The sequence below is a fragment of the Salpingoeca rosetta genome, assembly GCF_000188695.1.
Source record: "Salpingoeca rosetta unplaced genomic scaffold supercont1.1, whole genome shotgun sequence".
Taxonomy (NCBI): Eukaryota; class Choanoflagellata; order Craspedida; family Salpingoecidae; genus Salpingoeca; species Salpingoeca rosetta.
Window position 1 is genome coordinate 2,573,385 of NW_004457740.1, and position 25,101 is coordinate 2,598,485.

Consider the following 25,101-nt stretch of genomic DNA (forward strand, 5'->3'; position numbering starts at 1 on the left):
TGTGTGTGTGTGTGTGTGTGTGTGTGTGTGTGTGTGTGTGTGTGTGTGTGTGTGTGTGTGTGTGTGTGTGTGCACCAGGCGACGATTTCGAAAGAGCTTGAGGAAGTGGATGATGCCAACGAGGCCGACGAAATCAAGAAAGTGCGTGAACCCCCCCCCCCCCTATGCTTCGCCCCATCTGCTAGCACACATGCCTTGCGCTGTTCTCATCTCAAACCACGCAATCCTGACCATGTTTTCCATGGCGCGTACGTCTGTACCTTCTGCGTGTGCAGAAGCGGCGGCGGTTGCGGCGCGATGCTGGTTTGGCGCTGCTGGGACAACGAAACTTCAAGCGGGGGTTTGAGCTCTTGCAGAAGGCGCTCACCCCTCCAGGCGCGGTACGACACCACTTGCACCATGACGATGCACGTGTGCTTGTAAGAGATCGTGTGTTTGTTGCTGGGTCATCGTTGACACTCACCACCACCACCACCAACAACAACAACAACATCATCATCATCATCATCATCATCGTCATCATCATCATCATCATCATCATCATCATCATCATCATCATCATCATCATCATCATCATCCTTTGTCATTGCCATGGCCAGTTGCTGCCGCTGTTCCCGCTGCTGTCGACGGGAGCGCTCAAAGTGAAACAGACGCGCATCTCGGCCTCCGCCCCATTCTCCTCCATCGACGACATTGGTCAGCACACACACACACATATGGCGGCCGCTCTTGCATTTGCGCGTATTTATCCGCTCGCAACCCCCCTTCTTTTCTTCACCATCACAATCAATGCACATCATGCCCTCACAACTGGCCTGATTGCCTCCCTGTGTGCTGACTTGCAGTTGAGTCTGATGAGCAGCGTGCACAGGCGTACATCTCCCTCGCCAGATACATGGAGGCCGTCAGGTCAAAACTCACAAGGTCTGGTGCTGCTACCGATGCCAGTGTTGCTGGTGTTGATTGATGTGATTACTGTCGGCGTGACACGGTTTGTTGCGTGCATGCGCATCTTGCCCTGCGAAGCCAACTCAACCAACTGAGCCAACCTTATCCCGAGCATTGCGCTCACCACCTCGGCGTACACTGCCCATGGGGTGTGCAGGAATGACCTCGTGACAGTTGACACGGCGCTGGTGATCATCTACGCGATGTACGAGGGCGAGTCTCTGAACGCATTTGTCGCCCGCGAAGACACGCAGTGCAACATTGAGCAGTGCGCGTCGTTTCTCGCTTCAAAGAAGAAACTTCACGTGAGTCTTGCTTTTCTTCGTACGTGTGCATATGTGCATGTGTGCATGTGTGCATGTGCGTGTGTGCTGTAAACCGGGGTATTGCGATACATTTGTTTAAGTTGTTGTTGTTGTTGTTGTTGTTTAAGTTGTTGTTGTTGTTGTTGTTGTTGTTGTTGTTGTTGTTGTTGTTGTTGTTGTTGTGAACTCCTTTCGTCAAGCTCCTTCTTCGCACCATTCCTGGTTGCATTCGCGTCATGACGCAAGCAAACATCTCCGCATCGTTTTGCACTTGTCTGATGTTTGTTGTTTCCTGCACAGGCGCTGGCGTGTCTGCATGCGCAGGCCGGGCAGTACCGAAAAGCACTTGAGATTTGGAGAAGGTGGGTGGTCCTGTGTGGTCCTGTGTGGTCCTGTGTAGTCCTGCATGGGCGGGAGGACGCTTGTGCGCCAATGCAGTGGTACACTCTGTGTGTCTTACTTTTGCTTCCACCTGCTTCTCACGTCACCCTGCACGGCACTGCTATTCCTTATTGCTTGCAGTTTACAAGAGGACGCGACACAAGTGGATCCAGACTATCCTGGGTAATGACCACACACACACACACACACACACACACACACACACACACACACACACACACACACATACATGATTATGAGCTGCATCCATTTTTGTGTCGCTGTCGTGCCGTCCATTCTTGCCATTTTCATCTCTCCTTTCTCCCCCCCCCCCACACACACACACACACAAGCTCACTCACGGTGTCCCAACACTCTGGTCGACCTGCTACCCCCTCCTCCACCCCCTTTCTCCCCTCTCTGCACGCCAGCGTGGAGTATGTGATTGACGTGCTGAGCAATATGGACGCCTCCAATCCGACCCAGGTCCGCGACCTCGTATTCCGCAACATCGACTGGATCCTCCCTATCGCCCCAGAGGTGCGCGCAATTGTTTGCGTGCAATTGTTTGATGATGGTGGTGGTGGTGATGGTCGTTGTTGCGGGGGCTGTTGCTGTGATGGTGATGGCGGTTTCCTGGCAGCGGACAAACCTTTGCTTGTTTCTTGCCGATGGTGTATCCACTGTCATCAACTGTATTTCGGTTGCCCTCCCATGCATTCCCAAGGCTAACCTTCCCACCACCACCGATGCCAGGCGTGTGTGCACATCTTCACGGCCAAGTCCAACACGGAGAACCAGCACCTGTTCCCGCCGCCGGCTGTGCTTGACCGCCTGGCTGACTTCCACACGGCCAAGATGATCTACCTCGAGTACCTCGTGCTCACCATGAAGGTGTGGTGTGCACCTTCTGTCTTCCCGCAGATTGAACGGCGGTGTGCTGGTTCGCTCCTGACATGTTGAATAAGTTGAATGGCTGGCCACACGGAGGAATGCTGATCATGTGCGTGTGTGTGTATGCGTGTCTCTCTGTCTTTTCCTGTACCTGTGTATGTATCTGTGTCGGTGCGTGTGTGCCCTCGCTTTCCACCACCTCTCTCCCTTTGGCTTAGTCTGAGGACGAGCACTACCACACGACGCTGGCAATGATGCTGCTGGACGCCGTAAAGCGCACGCGCCTTGAGGTGCGACCACCGCGTGCCATTTGCAATGCTCCTCCGCATCCCTGTAATTGCCAACTCGCCATGCCACGGCGCTTTCCTGTGATGTGCACGACCCATCACCTCAACATATGTCTGCTTGTGTCTGTCTGTCTGTGTCTGTCTGTCTGTGTGCGTGTGTGTCTGTGTGTCTGTCTGTCTGTGTGCGTGCGTGTGTGTGTCTGTGTGTGTGTCTGTGTGTGCAGAATGACAACAAGCGGCGCGTCAATGTTCCAGTGGATGAAGAAAAGCTAGGTAGGTTGCACGATGCCAAGAGTGTGCGTGCATGGTTGTTGATCCTTGTCATGTGTGTGCACCAAACAAACGCCCAACCACATGCCACACACACACACACACACACACACATACACACACATACATACACATACATACACACACATACCAATGTTATCCTTTCATCACCACGCGTGCTCAATCATCACCACCATCACCACTACGATGTGTTCAGCGTCACTGCGCCACCGCTTCCAGCGCGTGCTCAAGTCCTCCAAGCGGTACGACGTGGACAAGTTGAATCGGTTCCTCGACGACACGGACTTCCATGCCGAGCGTGCGATTGTGTACGGGCGCGCCGGCCAGCACGAGAAGGCACTCAGGCTGCTGGTGTACGACGTGGAGGACCACAGGTGAGAGGGACGGGAGAGGCCAGGCGTTGGTGGTTTGCTTGTGTGTGTGTGTGTGTGTGTGTGTGTGTGTGTGTGTGTGTGTGTGTGTGTGTGTGTGTGTGACTCGTGCGTAGGTCATCTCTGCTGCACACATGTGTTTCTTGCTCTTCCTTAAACCTACAAACCCAACTCATTGTGATAGGTTGGCGGAGGAATACTGCAATGAAACCACGGAGGGTGATCGCAAGATGCGACAGTACCTCTTCCGCCTTCTCCTGCAGGTGAAGCTTCAGTTGCCCTCACACACACGCACACACACACACACATTCACCCATTTATTTACTCACTCACACACTCACTCACACACATTCACTCACGTATTTACTCACTCACTCACTCATTCACTCATGTATTTACTCACTCACACACACACATTCACTCACGTATTTACTCACTCACTCACTCACACACACACATTCGCCCACTCACCCCACTCACTCACCACCGCTCCTCTGCATGGTGACACCAGGTGTATCTGCACCCGAGCGAAGGGAAGCACCCGATGACGGCTGAGGCCGTGAAGATGCTCAACAGCGACCTGTCCGACCTCAATGTTGTGGATGTGCTGAAGATCATCCCAGACCACTGGTCCCTCTCCGTTGTCGGCAACTTCCTGCGCCAGGCCATTCGCTCGGACGTGCACTACCTGCGCACGACACAGCTGACGAAAGGGCTGGCGCGCAGCGAGAACACGCAACTGCACAAGGAGCGCATGATGTTGCATCAGCAGCGCGTTGTCATGGATGAGGAGCATGCAAAGTGCATGGTCTGCGGACGCGATCTCGCACCAAACGGACAAGTTGGCCCCTTTGTCAGGTCTGTGTGCGTGCGTGTGTGTGTGTATGATTGTGTTTATGAGTGCGCGTGTTTGTGTGTGTGTCTGTGTGTCAATGTATGTCTGCCTGTCTCTGATGTGTGCTTGTGTTCTCTGCCGTCGTGTGGTTGCTGGCCGTTCTCATCATCATCATCATCATCATCATCATCATCATCATCATCTCTCCACTTTCCAAAATCCCACCACAACTTGCTTCCTCTGCTCACTCGCTGCTACGGCTTTTGCCTGCTCCTTATCCCACCATTATCATCACCATCATCACCACCATCGCCACCATCACCATCATCACCACCAGGTACCCCAATGCCATCATCACGTGCCTCGGGTGCGGGTCAGATCCGTACGTGTGCCCCAAGACTGGGAAGCGGTTTTCCACGCGCCACAAAACAGTGCACAAGGCAACGGCATCGTCAAGCGATGTGTAGCACACGCGCGCAACGCGCAACTGTGCTGCAATGCATGCTGTCACGTCATGCATGCGATTGGTGGATGATGTTGTTGCCGCTTGTTCGTCGTTGTTAGACAGCTTTGTTGCCCGCTGTAACATAAAGGAACGCAGAAGCAGCCTGCCGTCGTGGGTGAGGACAAGGGCGCGAGCCGACAAAGTTGTAATAATTTTGTGGTGTCGTGTGCGACATTCTCTCTCCTCCTCCCACAACCGCCACCCAGCAGCCAGCCGCAACCAACGTGCGAGCGTCCGAGCGATCTGCCTCTGCTGTCTTCCACACATCCACAGACACATCCACACATACACGCACACGCACACACGAACAGACAGCCACGATGAGCGAGTTTGAGGACGTCGATGTTGAGGGCGCCAAGTGGAGTGACGCCATTCCAGCACCCTCTTCCTCCTCCAACGAGCAGCAGCCAGCAGAGCAGCAGCCAGCAGAGCAGCAGCCAGCAGAGCAGCAACCGCAGGTCGCTGCTGTTGTTGCAGTGGACGATGATGAGGCCACCAGTACCAACAACGCTGAAGCGTCGACAACGCAGGCTTCGGCACCGCCGACTGCAGCGGGAACTGACAATGCAGAGGAAGAGGAGGCCCTTGTGGAATCCTTCAAGTCCAAGACGGAGCTGCAGTCTGCCTTCCAGTCCCTGACCAAGAAGTTTGTGGACACCCAGGCCAATGTTCATGTGCAGCAGGCCGACTCCACCTCCCCGCTCTATGCTGCCATGGAGTTTGAGGACGTGGGCAAGCAACCAAACACCCTTCCCATGTGGGTAAACCCTGGATGTACTGGATGCATGTGTGTGTGTGTGTTCGTGTGTGTGCGTGTGTGTGCGTGTGTCTGCGTGTGTCTGCGTGTGTGTGTGTGTGTGTCTGCGTGCATGTATTCATGTGTGTGCGTGTGTATGTGTGTGTGTGTGTGCGTGTGCAGTCCTGTGGTTTGTGTGCCTCGTTCGTTTGCTCTCGTGCTTTGCTGACGCGTTTGTGTTAATCATCTCTTCTCATCCATTGCCGTCATCGCAGCAACCCCAACGTGCTCAAGGCGGCCCGTGCCATGCAGTACAAGAAGCCCTCCAAGATCCAGTCCACCGCCCTTCCCCTTCTCCTGAAGAACCCGTACGTTGCGCCTCTCCCTGTGCGAACGCTACGCCGTGCCCTGTGATCTCGCTCCGTCCCCCACCACGTCGTATTGCTAGTACATGTGCTTGTTGTGTCAAGTGCCACTCACCGTGCTTGTCCGTGGCCATTCAAATGCTACAGGCCAGAGAACCTTGTGTTCCAGTCTCAGCCCGGTACCGGCAAGACTGCCGCGTTCACCATGAACGTGCTCACGCGTGTGGACCCCACCAAAAAATTCACCCAGGTGCGCAAAGCCGCAGAATGCCAACTCGCTGCCTTCCTTCCTTCCTTCCTTCCTTCCTTCCTTCCTTCCTTCCTTCCTTCCTTCCTTCCTTGCTTGCTTTGCCTGCTTGCTCCCTTTCTTCCTTCCCTTGCTTCCTTCCTTGCTTACCCATAGCATGCCTTTCCCCCTCACGCACATATTCAAGCATCATTTTCCACCATACACGTATGCACTCACATACATCCGCGCATCATGCTCAACCTTGCATGCAGGCCCTGTACGTGTCGCCAACGTTCCAACTGTGCTTCCAGACGTCGCAGGTGATTGAGGCGCTTGCCCAATACACGGGTGTCGAGGTTGGCCTGCTGTTCAGCTCTCGCGACGCCGACGCCACGCAGCAAGTCGGCAACGTTGCTGACGAGCGCGGGCTTGCCAAGCAGCAGGTGCTATGCTGCACCATCAAGAAGCTGGTCAGCTCCATGCGCACCAACCGCAACGTGAGCGCCAAGAACGTGCGCATCCTCGTTGTGGACGAGGCCGATGCCATGCTGGAGAGCGCTGAAAACTTCAAGCTCCTCAAGACCCTCAAGAAGTACGATTGTGTTTGTGTGTGTGCGTGCGTGTGTAAACGTGTGTTTGTCTGTCTGTCTGTCTGTGTGCCTGTGTGTCTGTGTGTCTGTGTGTTTGTCTGTCTGTCTCTCTCTGCGCCATGTCAAGTTGATGTTGGCTTGCGTTCCCGTCGGTGTTTCTGCAGCGCGCACACCTTCGATCTTGCTCTGCTCACCATCAATCCCCCTCCCCCACCCCTCACTCTTCCGTTCCACTGCTTCTGTTGTTGCAGGATGCTGCCCCCCAACGTGCAGGTGATTATGCTGTCTGCCACCTTCCCCGACCACGTGATGGGCATCGCGCACGAGGTTGCGCCCAACGCGAACATCATCACCATCCCGCGGCAGGAGGTGACGGTGAAGGACATCAACCAGCTGTACATCAGCACCCCGAGCTTCGACCGCAAGATTGACGCCCTCCTCGCCATCTACGAGTCCCTCGACGTCAAGCAGGTTCGTTCCCACTGCGGTCTTGTGTGTGTATGTGTGTGTGTCTGTGTGTGTGTCTGTGTGTGTGTGTGTGTGTCTGTGTGTGTGTCTGTGCACGTGCGCGTGATAGCCTGCTTTGTTTGTTCGTTGGTTTGTCCCTTTGTTCGTTTGGTTGGTTGGCTCTTTTGTTCGGCAGTTCGTTTCCTGTGTTTCTTGTTTTTCTTTGGTAGGCTCGTACGCTGTGCATGTTGCATGCCTCATCATATTCCCTTGCGTGGACTGCTGCGTTGTGTTGTTGCTCCCACTCATGACCACCGCCATGATCACCATACAACCTCAGGCGATTGTGTTCTGCAACACGAAGCGAGCTGTGGAGGAGGTGACGCGCATCATGCGGGAGGAGGGTCACCGCGTGTGCACCATCAGCAGCAACCTCACCAAGAGCGAGCAGCTTGCGCAGCTGGACCGCTTCCTCAGCGGCCTCGACAACCTCCTCGTCGCAACAGATATGCTGTCCCGTGGCATTGACATCCCCCAGATCTCCGTCGTCATCAACTTTGATGTGCCCATCCGCTTTGGCGATGGCGGTGGCTATGCTGGTCCCGGCTACGAGACGTACGCCCATCGCATTGGCCGCCTCGGCTGCTTCCGGGGTGGTGGCGCGGCAATCACCTTCGTCCAGACCAGGTGTGTGCGTGTGTGTCTGTGTGCGTCTGTCTGTCTGTGTCTGTGTGAGTGAGTGAGTGTGTGTGTGTGTGTGTGTGTGTGTGTGTGTGTGTGTGTGTTCGTGTCTCTGTGCGTCTGTCTGTGTGTCTGTGTTTTTGTGTGTGTGTGTGTTCGTGTTTTTGTGCGTCCGTGTGTGTGAGTGAGTGTGTGTGTGTGTGTGTGTGTGTGTGTGTGTTCTTGTGTTGGTGGTCGAGGCACCCGTCTTCTCTCCATCCACCTCTGCGCTTCTCTGATCATGGTTGTTGTTGTTTCCAAAGCCCTGCTGTTTTGTTTTGTCTGCTGCCACCTTCGCGTGCTCATACCCACTTACCCCATGTCCTCCTCAACAACAACAACAACAACAACAACAACAACAACAACAACAACAACAACAACAACAACAACAACAACAACAACAACAACAACAACAACAACAACAACAACAACAACAGGAACGAGATGCAGGTGCTTGATGCCATTCGCGAGTACTTTGCGACAGATATCAGGGAGGTGCAGCCGGATGAGGCCGATCTCAAGGCCCAGGCAAAGATTGGCAACCAGCAGGAAGCAAGCTGAGCCTGTCTCCACACGCGCGCGCGCTTTTTGCCCTGTGCCCTTCCACCACCATCACCGCTACCACCACCACCTTCTCAACCTCAACCCCTCTTGTCCCTTTTCGTGGTGTTGTTGTGAGAGCTGTTCAAGTTGTGAGGGTTGGGGAAGGGCCTGTTCTCTTCCGCCTTGCTGCTGTACTGCCCTTGCGTGTGAGCTTGTTGACTTGTTGTTTGCGTACGTGTGGTGACACGTGTGTGACACATGTGTGACGTGCGACACGTGTGTGACGTGTGACACACAAACCACATTCACAGCATGCAGTGAACCCATGTGAACGGAGAAGCATGAGGCATGAAGCAAGCACGACGAAAAGAAGCGAGCAGGCAATACATGGCACAGCAAGCTTGTCGTAGACGATTGTATGAAAACTTTGGTTATTTGTCGGCAAGCAGGACAGCGCCAGCCGAAGACACAACACAACACACGCCAATCACCCTCTCAGAGCGCACAACATGTCGACCACCGACAAAAGCAGCAAAGGGGGAGAGACCAAGGAGCATCCAGTAGTCTCCCACGCTCCAACAACGTCTCTGGCAAAGGATGAGAAGGATGAGAAGGAAGATGCTGTGCGAAAAGCGCTTGCGGAAGCTCCTCACCTCAAACAGCGGGACAAGGAGCTCATCGAAGCAATAGCCAACGGCAGCTGCGCTGCACGTATCTCGTAAGCCGACGCTGGACGAGTGCTCCCGCAAAGCGAACAACCAACGAACTGCTCAAGCATCCACCCGTTCCTTATCATGGCTGTTGATCTGTGCACTGCAGCACACTGTTGCTCTGTCTTTGACTTTCCCCAACGCTGCCAGCTCACACGCGTCTTTTTGCACACGCGGCCTGCACCCTGCACGCGACACTTTGCCAACACAGGTTGGAGGGCGCTTCGCTTGGCCCCACAGGCGCTGGTGCCTTGGCCGTGGCCCTCTCCGTCAACACCAACCTCGAAAGGCTTAAGTACGTGGGCTTGCACCACTTGAAGAAGGGACATCGTGTGTTCTCAGCTCCCCCTTGTCTACTTTGCCCCTTCTTAGTGTGCACGTGTGTGTTTGTGTGTGTGTGTGTGTGTGCATGTCAATGTGTGTATGTATGTATGTGTGTGTGGGTGTAAGAGTGTGCATGTGTGTGTATAAGTGGCATTTGTGTGCATGTATGTGTATGTTTGTGTGTCATTGTGTGTTTGCGTGTGGACTCGTGCACACATGACCTGACATGTGTCGCTTCGGTTCCTCAACGCGGCTTCAATGACAGCTTGGACAACAATACCTTGGGGCCCCAAGGTGCTGCCAGGGTTGCAGATGCCATCGCAACCCACACGTCCCTGCAGTGGCTCAGGTACGATGAGCATGCTGCAGGTGCTATGTCATGCCAACTCGTTTGCAGCAGCCGCCAACTCGCATACTGCTTGACTCGCACACGCTCACGATCATGCTCACGTACGCAATTGTGCTGACCAATGCATCCATCCAACATTATTGGGCATTCTGCGACCAAAGCTTGTTCAACAACGACATTGGCGATGAAGGTGCCGGGTCATTTGCAGCAGCGCTCCAGCAGAACAACTCTCTATACGTCATCAGGTGTGATTGTGTGTGCGTGTGTGTGTGTGTGTGTGCAGCTGTGTGTGTGTGTGTGTGTGTGTGAGAGAGAGAGAGAGAGTGGCCGTGTGTCTATCTGCACATTAAACTGTCTGTGTATGTGTGCGTGAGTGTGCGAGGGTCCGTATAGCGACCTGTCTGCATGCCCACGTGTCTGTGGGGCTGTGGAGACGCACAACTGACGCTCTTCCCTGCGATAACGCTGCTACGTGCCTGACCCCCCGATGTCACGCACACACACACACACACACACACACACACACACACACACACACACACACACACACACACACACACACACACACACACACACACACACACACCGCAGGCTCAACTGCAACAACATTGGGCCCGATGGCGGCCGCGCGCTGGGAACGGCAATGGAGAAGAACAGCAAACTCACCCAAATTACGTGCGTTGCTGATCGTGCTTGGCAAATTGCGAACACACACACACACACACACACACACACACACACGCATACACGCATGCACACACACACACACACACGCATACACGCATGCACACACATGTTTACGCCTTGCACTGTCGAAGTTCCTTTTGTCTTGTGTGCGCTGTGATTCCTCTTTGCTCTCACCCTCACCACTTGCGCATGCCTTCGTACTCATGTGCAGGTTGTGGGGCAACAGCATCGACGCCATCCGGGAATTTGGCGCCGCGCTGCCACCCGAGCGCATGATGCAATGCAATGAGTGAGTTGAGAACAACACGTGATCCAGGTCACCATCCACCCTCTTTTGCGTGTGTGTGTGTGTGTGTGTGTGTGTGTCTGTGTGTGTGTCTGTGTCTGTGTGTGTTTCTTGCTATGCTTGGCTTTTTGACTTTCTGTGCCCCACTGCCTCACCAACTAAACGCTTGTGGTTCGCCTTCAGTCTCAGCAATGATGAACGGGATGCTCTCGACGATGCCCGAGAAGAGAAGAGAACGCACCACCTCAACGTGCGTCCATCCATCCCGTCTTGAATTCCACAACTCTCTGGAAACATTTACCAGCTTACCATCTTGCTCATGGGCTTGTCAACATGCTGACCCTGCCCTTTGCGTGCTTGCTCACGTGCTCTCTTGTCTGACATCAGTGGGACAACCTGGGTGCCATGCTGAAGCAGCAATCCCTGAAGCCAAAGACAAGACGCAGCATTCAAGCCATTGCCAAGAACAATTGTGCCGCCGCTGAGTAAGTGATCAGTACAGTTGCATGCGCTCCCTCACAGCAAGCACTGCTGCCTGTTGCACAATCTCTGCAATCTGATCCCTCGCCCACACTTCATGGCCTCACTCGTTCGCCCCTTTCGCACTTACAATTGTGGTGGCACCACTGCCAGTCTGAATTACACGCCGCTCCACACACAGGGCGCCCGCGTTCTCGCCCTTGCACTCAGGGACAGTGGCCGATTACAAGAGCTTGAGTGAGTGATTGCAGTTCATGTTCCTGGCATGACACACCAACAGCCGTGATGTTGTGGTTTGGGGGTACAGTCTTTGTCCTTGCCGCAGCAACCTCACTCACAACAAGGAAGTTCACATGGCATAACGTAACATGTCGTTGGTTGCCCGCTTACTCACGTTTATGTGTGTGTGTGTCTGTCTGTGTGTGTATTTGGGTGTGTGTGTGTGTGTGTGTGTGTGTGTGTGTGTGTGTGTGTGTGTGTGTGTGTGTGTGTGTGTGTGTCATTAGGTTGGATGGAACGCGGCTCGGGCCAACCGGTGCTGCCATTCTCGCCGCTGCACTCAAACACCACACGTCGCTTCTCAGGCTCAGGTGAGCCTCTAAACCACATGCCTTTATGTGTGTGTGTGTGTGTGTGTGTATGGTTGTGTGTATGCGTGTGCGATAAACTTGGTCGTGGGTGGATGAAAATTTTGCTCACGCGTGTGTTCCCTGCTTGCTTTTTGAACCGCCCCTCCGGATTCGCATCACGACTGCAGCCTTCAAAGCGCCAACGTCCAAGATGAGGGAGCCATGGCCATTGCAGGCGCACTCAGGAAAAACAACACCCTCGAGCGCATCTTGTATGTCCATCTCACGTTCTGCACTGGACTTGCCATGCGCTCGCATCCCACAGCCGCGTGTGAACTCCACCTATCTCACACGATGATGCCGCATCACACGTGTGTGTGTGTGTGTGTGTGTGTGTGTGTGTGTGTGTGTGTGTGTGTGTGTGTGTGTGTGTGTGTGTGTGTGTGTGCCAACTCACAGGCTTGGCTCGAACTACATCAGCCGCCCTGGCGCGAACGCGCTTGCGAATGCAATGAAAACCAACACGTCTCTCAAAGTCATGTTGTACGTACTGCAATTGCAAGCACGCTGACCAGGCTACCTGCTGTGCTGGTTGTCCTGAATCGTACATGCCACTGCAGTCATTCTCTCGCGCGTCACAACTAACTTACTCACTCACATCACACAAACGCACACGTACATGGAACCGAAACCATGTTTTTTTTCTGACATGCTATCCTGAACTTCTCCGTTCGTTTTGCTTGTCCCCCATATGCAGTGTGGATCGAAACCGCATCGGGGACAAAGGCGCCATAGCGTTCGCACGTGCACTTCAGGACAACTCGACCTTGAGTCACCTCCTGTAAGCACATGACCCTTGCCACTGGTACTGCTCACCTGCGACCCAGCTGTGTCGGTAATCAGTTACCTGGCTGTATGAGTCGTCGTCATCATCATCATCATCACCATCAGCATCATCATCATCATCATCATCATCATCATCATCATCATCATCATCATCATCATCATCATCATCCTCCATCATCATCATCATCATCTTCATCATCGTCATCATCATCATCATCATCACCATCATCATCATCATGGCTCTAATTTGTCTGCTTTGTTCTCACTCCTCCCGCCACATGATCGTCTATTGTGTGGCGTGCTCCCGCGCGGACGCAGTCTCTACGAGAACAGAATCACGGCAAACGGTGGCAGGACTCTCGGCCTGGCGCTCCACACCAACAAAACCCTCCAACAGCTGAGGTGTGTCGCTGGTTGCTGTGCTGCATCATGCCGCCATTGTCGCGCTCTGCGCGCGTGTCTTCTTCGTGCTCATCTGCTATACTCTCCCCCATTCATGTGTGTGTGCGTGTTGTTTGGGAACACCACCAGTCTGCAAGGGAACGGCAAGGAGACGGCTGCTGCCTTTGGTCGCGCACTCCCACCGAACCGTCAAGTCGTCATCGAGTTGTACGCTCGCCTGTGTTTGCTTTTCATTGTGTGCGTGTGTAAGTGTGTGTGTGTGTGTGTGTGCATGAGAGTGCCTGTGTGCAGACTTTGTGGGTTTGTGCGCGTGTGAGTGTGTGTGTGCAGACTTTGTGGATTTGTGCGCGCATGTGTATGTGCATGTCACGCCTGGTACATTGATGGGCTGCGGGTCGTGCTCACGCGGCATTGCGCTATGTCGTTGGCATCGCAGTGCTGCGGAAGAACTGAATGCGTACAAAAACGCGCGAGCCCAAACGATGACCGAAGGGCCGGAACAGCAAGTAAGACCCCATTGCTTGTTCGTTGTGACATGATATGGCTGGCCTCAACACACGCGTGCTTCATATTCGCGGACGTACACGCTGCACCTATGTGACCACCCTCATCGTCAACCCTGGCACTGCTGCGCATCTGGCTGGGCTGCAGATTGCAGATCTTGAGAAGGCCCTAAGCGAAAGCGACTTGAACGAAGCCACCATGTCCAAGCTCAGATCCATCTCTGCCAACACCTGCAACGCTGCTGTCTTGTGAGTTGGACACCAACGTTGAGGGGCTACTTTATGGCTTCACGTGATTGTCTGCTCTATACACCAGTGCGTGCTCGCTCGTTGTTGCCACACTCACTCACTCACTCACTCACTCACTCACTCACTCACTCACTCACTCACTCACACACACACACTCACTCACTCACTCACTCACTCACTCACTCACTCACTCACTCACTCACTCACTCACTCACTCACTCACTCACTGACACTCCCATACACCCCCCCCCCTCTTTGAATCAGCTTTGATGGTGTCCGCCTTGGCGAGCCAGAAGCAAAGGCATTGGCCCAAGCCCTAAAGGCAAACACCTGCATCGTGAACCTTGAGTCAGTGACGCTGGCCTGTCTGCCAATGCTTCACCCCCACATGTTCGCTTGGCTTTGTTTTGGGAGAGAGTTTGCCATCGTGCATTTGCACGCGTGCACGCTCCCATGAGGACGCTCGTTTGTCATCATACATCCACTCAACACCCCGTTCTCGTGCTAACACCAACTTGCACTCTCGTCATGGGTGCGACAGCCTCGATAACACCCATTTGGGCGACACAGGCGTCATTGCTCTCGCTGATGCCATCGCAAATCACCCTCGCTTGCGATGGGTCAGGTATGACACATACCAGCCATGTTGTCTCTCGAATGCTCCCCTTCCTTCCTCTCTCACGCCCAATGCATAGAAGCTGTACTGCCCTCATGTTCCACCAACCAACTCTCTGAGCCTCACTCTCGCCATTGTGCTTCTACCTGTGTGTGTGTGTGTGTGTGTGTGTGTGTGTGTGTGTGTGTGTGTGTGTGTGTGTGTGTGTGTGTGTGTGGTGACGGGGATTGCTTGGTGTACAGTCTGTACAAGAACAACATCGGTGACGACGGCGCAGTCGCCTTTGCCCGTGCGATCCAAACGAGCACCAGCTTGTGCTCGGCGCGGTAAGTTGCCCCGTGGCCTGTTCCGCCTCTCTTTTGTGCCTGAACATCATGCCTTGCACCGCAGGAGCTTCTGCATATGCGCTCACCCACACTTGACACTCATGCGCGTGATTCTCCCGACAGGATCAACTGCAATCACGTCGGAGCTGCGGGCGGCCGTGCCCTTGCAGAAGCAATGAACGCGAACAAGTCCTTCACTCACATCACGTACGCTCGTTCTTGGCGAAGAAAATGATCACAATCCCGCTACATTTATCCGCATGTGCTTCTGGTTTACTCCTGTACCTTCGAGTTCACTTCACAACCCCTCCCCGTTCGTGGGGTGTTGCTCCCATGCAGGATGTGGGGGAACAGCGTCGAAGCTGTGCGTGCATTCGGCACTGCGCTGTCCGACGAGCGAGAGATTGAGTGCGAGGGGTAAGCTGCTGCGCGTGTGTATGTGCTACACTGCAATGAGTTGCAAGAGTACTGGCGGCGGTGGTGGTGGTGGTGGTGGTGGTGGTGGTGGTGGTGGTGATCGGGCTGCGAAGTCGCGCTCGCCCACCGCATCGTGCATCCGCAAATGATACTGACCATCCTCTGCCCTTGTGTTCTGCTGACATTCACCAGATTGTCGGAGGAGGAGAGGAAGGCTTTCTGGGAGGCACGAACCGGAAAGGGGCATCAGGAGGAGACGACGACGATGACGGTGCAGACACAGGCAGATGCCAAACCGCAGCCTTCGGGCACTCACGCAGACACAGCGTCTCTGCCGCAACCGCAAGACCACTCGTCAAACGAGGGAGGGCAACAGCAGCAGACGAAGTCAAGCGTGGAAACAGACCTGCTGCCATCCAATCAACACGAAAAAGAACAGCAGCCAGCAGTGCATGAACAAAGCGAGCCGCAACACCCCGAACCAGCGCAGGTACAGACAGTGCAACCGAAGCAGGAACAACAGCAGGGCGCAGAAGGACAAGGACAAGAAGAAGGACAAGGAGGACAAGAGCAAGAGGCGGAAGAACGGCAACAAGAAGAAGATGAAACACAACAACAGCAGCAGCAGCAGCAGCCAGTTGACAATGGCGGTAATGCTCCCAATGACAATGGTGATATTGACAACAACAACGACAGTAGCGACGTGAGTGCTGCTCAAGACGTCGAGGTTCGTGGCAGTGCTGTCATGTGCTTGCCGCCTCTGCTGGTTTTGTGTGTGCGTGTGGTTTGTGCATGTATGTGGTTGTGTTTATCACTGTCGCTCACCTCCCTGCTGTTTCTGCGTGTCACCAGAAACAGAAACAGCAGCAGCGTGAAGCGGAGGTGATGGCGGCCATGCGCCAGATTGCAGAGAACTCAGATGCACAAACGGCAGGGCGTGCCAAGCTGATGCTGGTTGGTGAGGGGCGTGCGGGCAAGACCACCACTCTGAACTCCCTCATGGGCAAGAAGTTCAACATGCACGAGCACTCCACGCTTGGTGCCGACAGCATGGACATGTCCGTGAGCGTCGAAACCATGGAGGTTTTCAACTGGCAGGTGTGTGCGGGTGTGTGTGTGTGTGTGTGTGTGTGTGTGTGTGTGTGTGTCTGCCTGCCTGTCTGTCTGTCTGTCTGTCCTGCTTGCTCGCAAGAAGCACGCTTCGGCTCATCAGAACACTTGCATACCGCCATATCACAACAGCACCTTCGGAGCGACCTCAGCGAGTACATGCGCTCGTTGCTGAGCACAGCCCTTGCAAGGATGTCTGGCATGGACGCATCCATGCAGGTGACCATGAAGAAAGCGATGAAGGAGCATCAACAACGGCTCAAGCAGCAGCAACAGGTGAAGGATGATGATGACGATGATGATGAAGAGGACGAAGATCGTGCTGTCCCACAGCTGAGCAAACAGCGACGACTGCTCAGCAACGAGCAAAGCGGCCATGGTGGCGGCGACGAAGGTCATCCAAACGCGCCTGCCTGGCTGGGCAGACGTGGCCTCCCAGACAACAGTGAGGTGCACCCTGACCCTTTTCTTCACGGGCGCGGTGACCCAAGCATGTCCTCACCGCCATCACCACTGCCTTCACGGGCTGGTCTGCGATCGAATGTCCCAGCACCATCAAATGAAGCACAGGCGGCATCGTTCACCACCTCAAGCTCCAAGCATGCACTCGTCACCACGGCTGCTCCCGGCATGTCTGCGGAGGACATTGAGAAGGCCATCAAGGAGTTCAATGTGGACGCCGTCATGGGCGAGGGCAAAGCCAGGGTCACGTTCAAAATCTTTGACCTGGGCGGCCAGTCCACCTTCTACATCTTCCACCCTTTCTTCCTCACCAAGTGAGTGGGATGTATTTGTATGTGCTCTGTGTGTGTGTGTGTGTGTGTGTGTCAGTATGCTTACATGTTTCCCTTCACCCTACTTCCACTCATCCTAGCCCCTCCTCACCCCACTCACCCACCCACACCTTCCTTCCATACACCCGCATCCCACCCACCAGGTACGCGGTGTACCTGCTGGTGTTCTCAATGGAGGACCTGTTGCACCAAGCCGAGAGCAAGCGGGCTGAATCGTGGGAGTTTATGGAGCACTGGCTCTCCTCCCTCCACCTCCATGCAAAGGGCGCACCCGTCCTCATCGTCGGCACCTTCGCTGATGTGGTCAGCCAGAGAAAGCAGCACGAGAACATATCCCGTGACATCCACAGTCGCCTGCGCCACAACCCGGCCTTCCCTTCCGTTGTGTACAACTACAAACACAATCTGTGGCTCTGGCCCGTCGACAACACCAAGTCCATCCATGACCCCATGATCCAGGACCTGCGCCAGACTATCTCCTCCACAGCACTGGCGCAGGAGTACGTGAGCCAGGAGGTGGCTGTGCCATACCTCCACCTCTACGACAAGCTCCACGCCATCGCCCGCGACGAGAAGCGACTGCTGCTCACCTTTGACGAGGTGGTGCAGATTGCGCACACGTGTGGGCTGCGCACACGCCAGGAGACGAGGGCCTGTTTGCAGTTCCTGCACCTGTACTCCATGGTGCTGTACTACGACAGCGTGCCAGGCATGGAGGACTTTGTGATCCTGAGTCCGCAGTGGGCGGTGGACATGATGACGCGCGTCATCCGCAACTTTGACCTGCATCGTGATGTGCGTGATGGCGAGGCGAGGGCCATTGGCGCGCAGCTGTGGGACGACCTGGTTGACCGCGGTATCCTGCACCGTCGTTTACTTGATGTGCTGTGGAGAGACGTGGACAGCAACTTGATTGACCCGTTCCTGCGCCTCATGATGGAGTATGGGCTGTGTATCCAGTACACGGCGCCAATGGTGCTGCTCCCCGGTCCCCAACAGCAACAACAACACCACCAACAGTACCTCGTCCCAGCAATCCTGCCGATGACCTTGGAGGATGAACAGGCGTCATCAGTCACGCTGAGCACGGCAGCAGCAAAGCAAATCAACTGTTATGTTGGGTATGAGGAGAAAACGGTGTACGTCGCCTTCTGCTTGGAGGGGTTGAAAAGGGGCACGAGTGCTCAGCTTGCAGACCTCCAGCGAGCCTCCTTCCTGCCAGAGGGGCTGTTCGCGATGGTGTTGGCACGCGTGATGGCACACATGCAGCACGGTGCAACGGAGCCGCCCATGTTGAGCCGCACGGACGCCGTGATCTTCATGGATGCTGCTGAGATCGAGCTGCAGCTTGTGCCGGATGTTGGTGGCATCAAGGTGAAGATCACGAATGCACGCCCTCGCACATTGCTGCACATGCTGTACGACACCATCACAGCGGCTGCCAAGCAGCGTTATCCTGACCTCAAGGCCAAGCTGTTGGTGCCATACGACGAGAGCACATTGCTGTTCTTTGAGGATGTGCTGCTTCACCACACGAACAAGAGGGTGCTTCGCGTTGGCCGCTCAGACTTGCTGCCACCGGATGATCTGGTCGCCAAGTATGGCCCCCTCCTGCCCATTCTCGGTCTGCAGGACAAGTACGACGTATTCATCAGCTACAGGTGTGTGTGTGTGCTTGTGCTTGTGCTGTGTGTGTGTGTGTGTGTGTGTGTGTGTGTGTGTGTGTGTGTGTGTGTGTGTGTGTGTGTGTGTGTGTGTGTGTGTGGATGTGTGTGTGTGGATGTGTGTGTGTGTCAACTGCCTGCTCATCGTCTGTTTCACCCTGCTTGCCCCTCACTCGACACATCCTTACATGCAAATCCCCTCCCCCAAACATGCCACAGACAACGCGGCAATCGAGGTCTGGCGTTGGCCTTGCACCCGAAGCTGGAGCACCATGGGCTGGTTGCGTTCATGGATGCCAACAACTTGGAGACGGGCCTTAACTTCAAGCACGCGTGCATTCAGGCCATCCAGCACAGCGTTGTTGCCTCCCCCGTTGTGTCTGTCGCGGCAATTCATCAGATGCGCTCGCTCGATTACGATGACGCGTGCGACAACGTGCTGCTGGAGTGGATGGCGATGTTGGAGCTGCAGCAGCTCGTGCACCAGCAATCAGACAAGATCCGCCTTCGCCGCATTGTTCCGCTCTTCCTTGGCAGTGGCTGGCACGACAGCAGCAGCCACGCCATGAGCGCGGCAGAAGTGAGCGAGTATGACTCATTTGACCGCATGAAGCGGCTGGCAACGAAGCTGCCAGATGTTGTGAGCGAGAAGACGGCAGCAGCGCTCGACGAGTACTTCACACACGTGCTGCACATGCCGCCACCACGGCAGCACAAGAGCGTGCGCGAAGTGGTTCTGTCGTTGTTTGACGTGGACGGCGTCGTGTCGTTCCAAAGTGAGCATGACCGAGCGGCCGATGCAGCGAGGATGGCAGAGCACGTGCGCAGGGCAGTGGCGGCATGCAATGCCAGCAGTGCAGCTGGCCAACACATGGCCCAACTGCAGCATCAGACACCACAGCCAATACCTGCACTAATGCCAGTCACGCCAACAAGCCCAATCGCTTCCGTGGCACAGGTGTGTGTGTGTGTGTGTGTGTGTGTGTGTGTGGGGGGGGGGGGGGGTGGTGGTGGTGGGTGGTGGTGGTGGTGGTGGTGGTGGTGGTGTGTGTGTGTGTGTGTGTGTGTGTGGGGTGGGGGGGGGTGGGTGTGGGTGTGGGTGGGTGGGTGTGGGTGTGGGTGGGTGGGTGTGGGTGGGTGTCGGTCTGTGTGGGTGGGTGTCTGTCTGTCTGTCTGTCTGTCTGTCTGTCTCTCTGTCTCTCTGTCTGTCTGTCTCTCTGTCTGTCTGTCTGTCTGTCTGTCTATCTGTCTGTGTGCGTGTGTGTGCTGTTGGGTTGTTCGCAGGGTTGCAAGCTTGCTCCTGTTCCTCCTGCTTCGAGCTCACAGTGTTTCATTCCCCTCGCCCTCGTCTCGTCGGGTTGTGTCTGCAGTCCTCGTCGCCCACCACGATTTCGTCTCCTGCTGCGCTCCTATCTGCAACCCCATCGCCCTCATTCTTGCCTTCGTCCCCGTTGGAGCCTGCGCTAACGGCGTGGCTCCAGCAGCACTCACTGCTACCGCACGTCGAATCGGCGCTTGTGGAGCACGGCATTGACTCGCTGGAGGTGCTGGTGGAGGCGGTGATTGAGGGAGATTTGACAAAGCACCTGCTCAAAGAGGCGGGTGTGAAGATTGGGCCAGCAATCAAGCTGATGCAAGCAGCAAAGGCGTACAATGCGGACGGCATGGCTTAACCGCATCCAAGTCCCTGAAAAGGAAGTTCCATTACAGCTGGTTGTCTCTATTCCGCTTGGCCACATGTCCCCCAAGTGATACTTCCGCGTGTGTTCTTCTGTGATTTGACCTTGTAGTCACGCTGTTGTTGCATGACATGACGGTACACCTGTTCGTTGCTTCGGTGTTCTGCGGACGCTTCGTGCCGGGTGCCGGTTACCCGCTTGCTCCCTTCTTCCCTGCTTTGCCGTTTGATTCGCCATTGTGTTTGCTTGCACCACATGCCCAAGCCAGCGCTGTGTTGCGCGTTCGGTAACCCTCTGTGCTTCACGTGTCATTACGATGTGGAACCAGCCCAACGCGTTCTCTATGTTTTTTTTTTCAACAATGTTGAATCCCAACAAGCAAGTTGCTGCAGAGTGGGTGCGGGCGGGAACAAATGCAGTTAAAGCACAACACAAGCGCCGGAGCTAAGCTTACGAACAATGCAGCAGGTACACGTGCACCACGGTGGAAGAGAGGCTAACATACAGCAATCGCTGAAAAAGGCTGCAGCGGAACGCACATGGTGAAAACGAGCGGAAACATATCTGTGTGCGTGTAATGTTGGCACAGATGTCAATGAGACGCAGCCAATGGCCGTTGATGTAAACGCATGAACTATGGCTCACGAGACACACATGCACATGGAGAAATGCACACACACATACACATGCTGTAACCAAAGCCACAACCATGTGCCAGCTGAAGAGGGATGAAATGTAGCGTCACAACGCCGCGCATCTGTATCATCATCAGTGCCTTTCGTTGGCATATGTGCGACGAGGGTCTGGTGTTGATCGTGCAACACAAGCAGATGGTAAGTAGGGGTACACGAGCACACGATGGATATTTTTCATCCCACGGCAAGTACACTCACATGAACTGTCAAGCACACACACACGCACACACACGCACACACACGAGGACTACTTGCCTGCAGGCAACGTGAAGCGAGGGGGACGCGGTACTTCGTACGTTCCTTCAGCGGATTCTGCTGTCGGGAAACCAGGGACATCTTCAGGCGCTGTGCAGGCGGTTGGCGCAAATGTGCATACATGCGTTTGCAGTGGAGAGAGATTGTGCAAGCGAGTGGATTGAGTATGTGTGCATGGAGGTGTGTGTGTGTGTGTGTGCGTGTGGGGGGGTATATCGAGTGTGGGTATCGGGTGTAGGAGTGTCAGTGTGCATTTGCAGCATCGTGGGGAGAGGAGCACGCGCATGAGCTGCATGCAATGCATGACGAAGCATCAGACCACCATCTCACCATGCCGTGCCTCAAAGGTGCCGTCTGCCTCAAACTTTCCACCGTAAACACCAAAACCGGTCGGGTATTCAAAGTCATCCACGTTTGCCTCGTCAAGCAGCGAGTCCTGCACAAAAAGGAAAACAAAGTGTGAGTGAGTGACACACACACACACACACACACACACACACACACACACACACACACACACACACACACACACACACACACAAGTAAGACTGGTCAGACGAGTGGTGTGGAGCAAACATCGAAACACATAAATACACACACGCGCACAAAAACGCACGCACGCACGCATCGAAAACAACCGGCCACAAAAGAACACATACACACTCTCTTTCACACTCTCTCTCACATGCCGGTCAGTGGTGCAGAACTGGTGTTGTGTACACGTACCACGGACTTGTCGTCGTCATCAGCGTCGCGCATGTATCCAAACTCATGCTCGTGCACTTCCACACATGCAATTGGAATGAGACCAAGCTGGGTCTGTCGCGCTTTCTGGCCAAGCAAGTACCCCTGTGGCGGTTCACGCGAACGTGTGCAAGGCGTTTTGTGTGCACAAAGAACCATGATGAGGAAACCCAAAGACAAGAACGTGTAATCCACACATCGTACATACATACATACACTGCACGCACGCACACACGCACAGGCACACACGCACGCGCACAGACACACATGCACACATGCACACACACGCACAAACCGCACACCTCGTCAACAAAAGCCTTGCTTGCAAGCACGCGCATTGTCTCGCCCGGCAGGAAGGACAACTCCTTTGGATCTTCGGCCAAGTGCTCACGCAGTGGCACGGCAACAGCAACAGGCTCCAGATCCTCTGCTGGAAGGGTTTTGCCAAACACAGTCTGCAGCAGAAACAACACATGAGCAAGTGCGAGCACCTGTTCCCATTGACGGCTTCATACCCAGGCACGCAGGCACCCACTCCGAGCACGCAGGCACCCACTCCGAGCACAAACACACGCACAAACACACACAGGCGCACGTCTCTGTGCTCCACATCCGCCCACTCGTACACCCAAATACGCGTACCCACCTGTGGTTTGGGGTTTTGGCGCTGCTGTGCTGTTGCTGGTTCCTCCGAGATGACATCCTCGGGTATCACCTCATATGCATCCTCACTGCGCTCTGTTCGCATCGACGCCCAGCTCATGTCGTGTCTGGTGATGGTGATGGCGATTTTGGGGGGGGGGGGAGGTGTTGTTAAGTTGCAGGGGTTTTCAGTTTGGCGGCCATCATAGTATGAACGCACGCGGAAGAGGGCAGACACACGAAAACAAACCCATACAAAGCCTTACAAACACACGCACACACACACACGCACGCACCGCCTGCTTGAGCGGCGCTTGACATTTCCGCCAACGGATCGCGGCGCAAGATAGTTGAACGTCTCAAAGAGCATGTGCGCGTCTGGGGTGGACACGCAGAGCATACCAGACCCCGTAGGACAGGCGGGCCCAGCCTCAAACCACGCAACCTACGGGGTGGCGGTGTGAATGGCGGGAGTGGAATTGTGGTTGAGGGACGTGCGCTCATGTGGAGGGAGTTGGGTCACACATTGCATGATATCACGTTGCGTGACGTGATGACGTCACGACGGTGCACAAATTGTGTTGGCGATGACGCGCACGCGAGTGCACACACAATACGCACACAATAAACGCACGCACATAATACACGCACATAATACACACACCGCGCAAACGCGACTCACGTTGCGCAGGTAGCCAAAGCTCTTGAGGTGGGTGTAGCGCCACTCATGCAGTGCAATCTTGGTCTGATGGCAAACAAGTGACATTGGAGGTGAGTGCAAGAGTGATGAGGAGTGAATGCAGGCGTGATGGGTTGCAGACGAAGGACAAAAGTGGAGTGGTTCGAATAAATTAAGCAGAATAAATAGCAAAGATACAAACCTGCGAGCACATGTGCGCACTCACACACGTCTTCATGCAAGCGTGCACAAGACCCTTGTGCTTCACCTGTGGGCAGACGAGCTGCAAGCAGTTGTCCTGGAAGCGGATGAGGGCGTCTGGGTTGCGGAGGGTTTTGCTCAACAGAACGCAGTCAAACTCACGCCGGCGCTCGCGATCGTTGAACTTGCTCGGCGATGCATCGCTCTCACCCTCCGTCAGACCTGGCACGCGAACACACACACACATGTATGCAGGCAGATGGTGTGACGTCATGCACAACAAACATAACACACACGACACACGCACACACACACACGCACGACACACATACACAACAAGGGCCATGGCACCGACCTGTGACGTCGCGAATGATGTCCATCCAGTCCTGGGCCTCAGAGGCGCTGCTGCCGAGGATGCGGTACGTGCGACGCGGCATGTCAAGCTCAAACAGCCCGGCCTAGTTGGCGGTGGCGGCGGTTATCATGAATCATGGTGGTGGGGAGGTGGTGGTGGTTTGGGGGGGGATGAATGTGATGGTGGTGAAGAGGAGCGGGGTGGAGAGTGGGGTAGGGCATGATGGTGGGTTGTGAAAAGGGTTGCGACGGATGGGTGGTGAAGGTGACATTGTAGACTTCCAAGACGCACGGCAGACGATAGCAGTGTGCTGTGGCAGGTGCAAGAGCAACAGTATTGGTTCTATTTTGGACACGACAGGTGTACAGACCTGGAGAACGCTGCGGTATCCCTTGACCACCCGCAAATCCGCCTCTGTTGGGGCGTGCACGCTGACAATCGGGTCGAGGTCAATGACACCCTGCCAGCAGATGCGTGGAGACAGCAGTGGGCAAAGAGCGGAGTACATGTATGGGCATCAGTGATGGCGCAGTTCACAAAAAGACAATTGAGCCATCACGCAGCTGAACTCGGAGGTAGAGATGATGAAGCACGGTGGCGGGTTGATGTGACTACGAACGCGACACACACGATGCCAGAATGCAACGGTCGGTGTGCATGTGCGTGTGCGTGCGTGTGTGTGTGTGTGTGTGTGTGTGTGTGTGTGTGTGTGTGTGTGTGTGTGTGTGTGTGTGTGTGTGTGTGTGTGTGTGTGTGTGTGTGTGTGTGTGTGTGTGTGTGTGTGTGTGCATGCGCGCGCGTGCGTGTGTGTGTGCCCGTGCGTGTGTGGGGGGGAGGGGGTGTGGTTGTGTACCTTTGGTTTCTTTGACGTGTGGCGGTTGTAGTATTCGAGGAAGATCGGGCCGCCATTCAGGCTCCGATTCAGCGACAGCACAAGACGGAAGTAGCGCCTGGCAGGGGCAATGTGCGTGCGTGTGTGTGTGTGTGTGTGTGTGTGTGTGTGTGTGTGTGTGTGTGTGTGTGTGTGTGTGTGTGTGTGTGTGTGTGTGTGTGTGTGTGTGTGTGTGTGTGT

At 54.9% G+C, this 25,101-nt stretch overlaps 4 protein-coding genes across 4 annotated transcripts in view; 3 read left to right on the forward strand and 1 right to left on the reverse strand.

Annotated features, from left to right (window-relative positions):
- PTSG_00567 (uncharacterized protein) overlaps window positions 1-4,919 on the forward strand; it is an 8,550-nt gene extending 3,631 nt beyond the window's left edge. The window contains exons 10-24 of the mRNA XM_004999056.1: window positions 79-141; window positions 276-380; window positions 600-696; window positions 846-924; window positions 1,106-1,253; window positions 1,554-1,615; window positions 1,776-1,817; window positions 2,066-2,174; window positions 2,391-2,528; window positions 2,747-2,818; window positions 3,040-3,088; window positions 3,303-3,480; window positions 3,662-3,740; window positions 3,989-4,335; window positions 4,650-4,919. Coding sequence (XP_004999113.1) covers window positions 79-141; window positions 276-380; window positions 600-696; window positions 846-924; window positions 1,106-1,253; window positions 1,554-1,615; window positions 1,776-1,817; window positions 2,066-2,174; window positions 2,391-2,528; window positions 2,747-2,818; window positions 3,040-3,088; window positions 3,303-3,480; window positions 3,662-3,740; window positions 3,989-4,335; window positions 4,650-4,779 — 1,698 coding nt within the window. The 3' untranslated portion in view covers window positions 4,780-4,919. The remainder of the gene's footprint in view (window positions 1-78; window positions 142-275; window positions 381-599; window positions 697-845; window positions 925-1,105; window positions 1,254-1,553; window positions 1,616-1,775; window positions 1,818-2,065; window positions 2,175-2,390; window positions 2,529-2,746; window positions 2,819-3,039; window positions 3,089-3,302; window positions 3,481-3,661; window positions 3,741-3,988; window positions 4,336-4,649) is intronic.
- A 67-nt stretch (window positions 4,920-4,986) lies between these two features.
- Window positions 4,987-8,844, forward strand: PTSG_00568 (ATP-dependent RNA helicase eIF4A). The gene is made up of 7 exons (XM_004999057.1): window positions 4,987-5,574; window positions 5,829-5,921; window positions 6,066-6,168; window positions 6,420-6,739; window positions 6,989-7,208; window positions 7,525-7,871; window positions 8,342-8,844. Exons 1-7 carry the CDS (start codon window positions 5,138-5,140, stop codon window positions 8,463-8,465), a joined length of 1,644 nt encoding a protein of 547 aa, XP_004999114.1. The 5' UTR covers window positions 4,987-5,137; the 3' UTR covers window positions 8,466-8,844.
- A 48-nt stretch (window positions 8,845-8,892) lies between these two features.
- On the forward strand, window positions 8,893-20,895 carry PTSG_11612 (uncharacterized protein). The gene is made up of 28 exons (XM_004999058.1): window positions 8,893-9,165; window positions 9,369-9,452; window positions 9,747-9,830; window positions 9,992-10,075; window positions 10,422-10,505; window positions 10,729-10,806; window positions 10,987-11,053; window positions 11,191-11,288; window positions 11,437-11,520; window positions 11,790-11,873; window positions 12,041-12,124; window positions 12,312-12,395; window positions 12,610-12,693; window positions 13,017-13,100; window positions 13,230-13,307; window positions 13,537-13,606; window positions 13,752-13,852; window positions 14,117-14,200; window positions 14,394-14,477; window positions 14,711-14,794; window positions 14,918-15,001; window positions 15,134-15,211; window positions 15,404-15,938; window positions 16,064-16,309; window positions 16,454-17,097; window positions 17,259-18,776; window positions 18,999-19,737; window positions 20,150-20,895. The coding sequence occupies exons 1-28, from the start codon at window positions 8,957-8,959 to the stop codon at window positions 20,450-20,452; spliced, it is 5,940 nt and encodes a 1,979-aa protein (XP_004999115.1). The 5' UTR covers window positions 8,893-8,956; the 3' UTR covers window positions 20,453-20,895.
- PTSG_00571 (uncharacterized protein) overlaps window positions 20,784-25,101 on the reverse strand; it is a 9,184-nt gene continuing 4,866 nt past the window's right edge. Inside the window, exons 6-17 of the mRNA XM_004999059.1 lie at window positions 24,883-24,979; window positions 24,400-24,489; window positions 24,030-24,132; window positions 23,742-23,896; window positions 23,477-23,539; window positions 23,091-23,239; window positions 22,799-22,922; window positions 22,455-22,607; window positions 22,135-22,257; window positions 21,739-21,844; window positions 21,409-21,498; window positions 20,784-21,261 (exon numbers count right to left, since the gene is read on the reverse strand). Coding sequence (XP_004999116.1) covers window positions 21,227-21,261; window positions 21,409-21,498; window positions 21,739-21,844; window positions 22,135-22,257; window positions 22,455-22,607; window positions 22,799-22,922; window positions 23,091-23,239; window positions 23,477-23,539; window positions 23,742-23,896; window positions 24,030-24,132; window positions 24,400-24,489; window positions 24,883-24,979 — 1,288 coding nt within the window. The 3' untranslated portion in view covers window positions 20,784-21,226. The remainder of the gene's footprint in view (window positions 21,262-21,408; window positions 21,499-21,738; window positions 21,845-22,134; window positions 22,258-22,454; window positions 22,608-22,798; window positions 22,923-23,090; window positions 23,240-23,476; window positions 23,540-23,741; window positions 23,897-24,029; window positions 24,133-24,399; window positions 24,490-24,882; window positions 24,980-25,101) is intronic.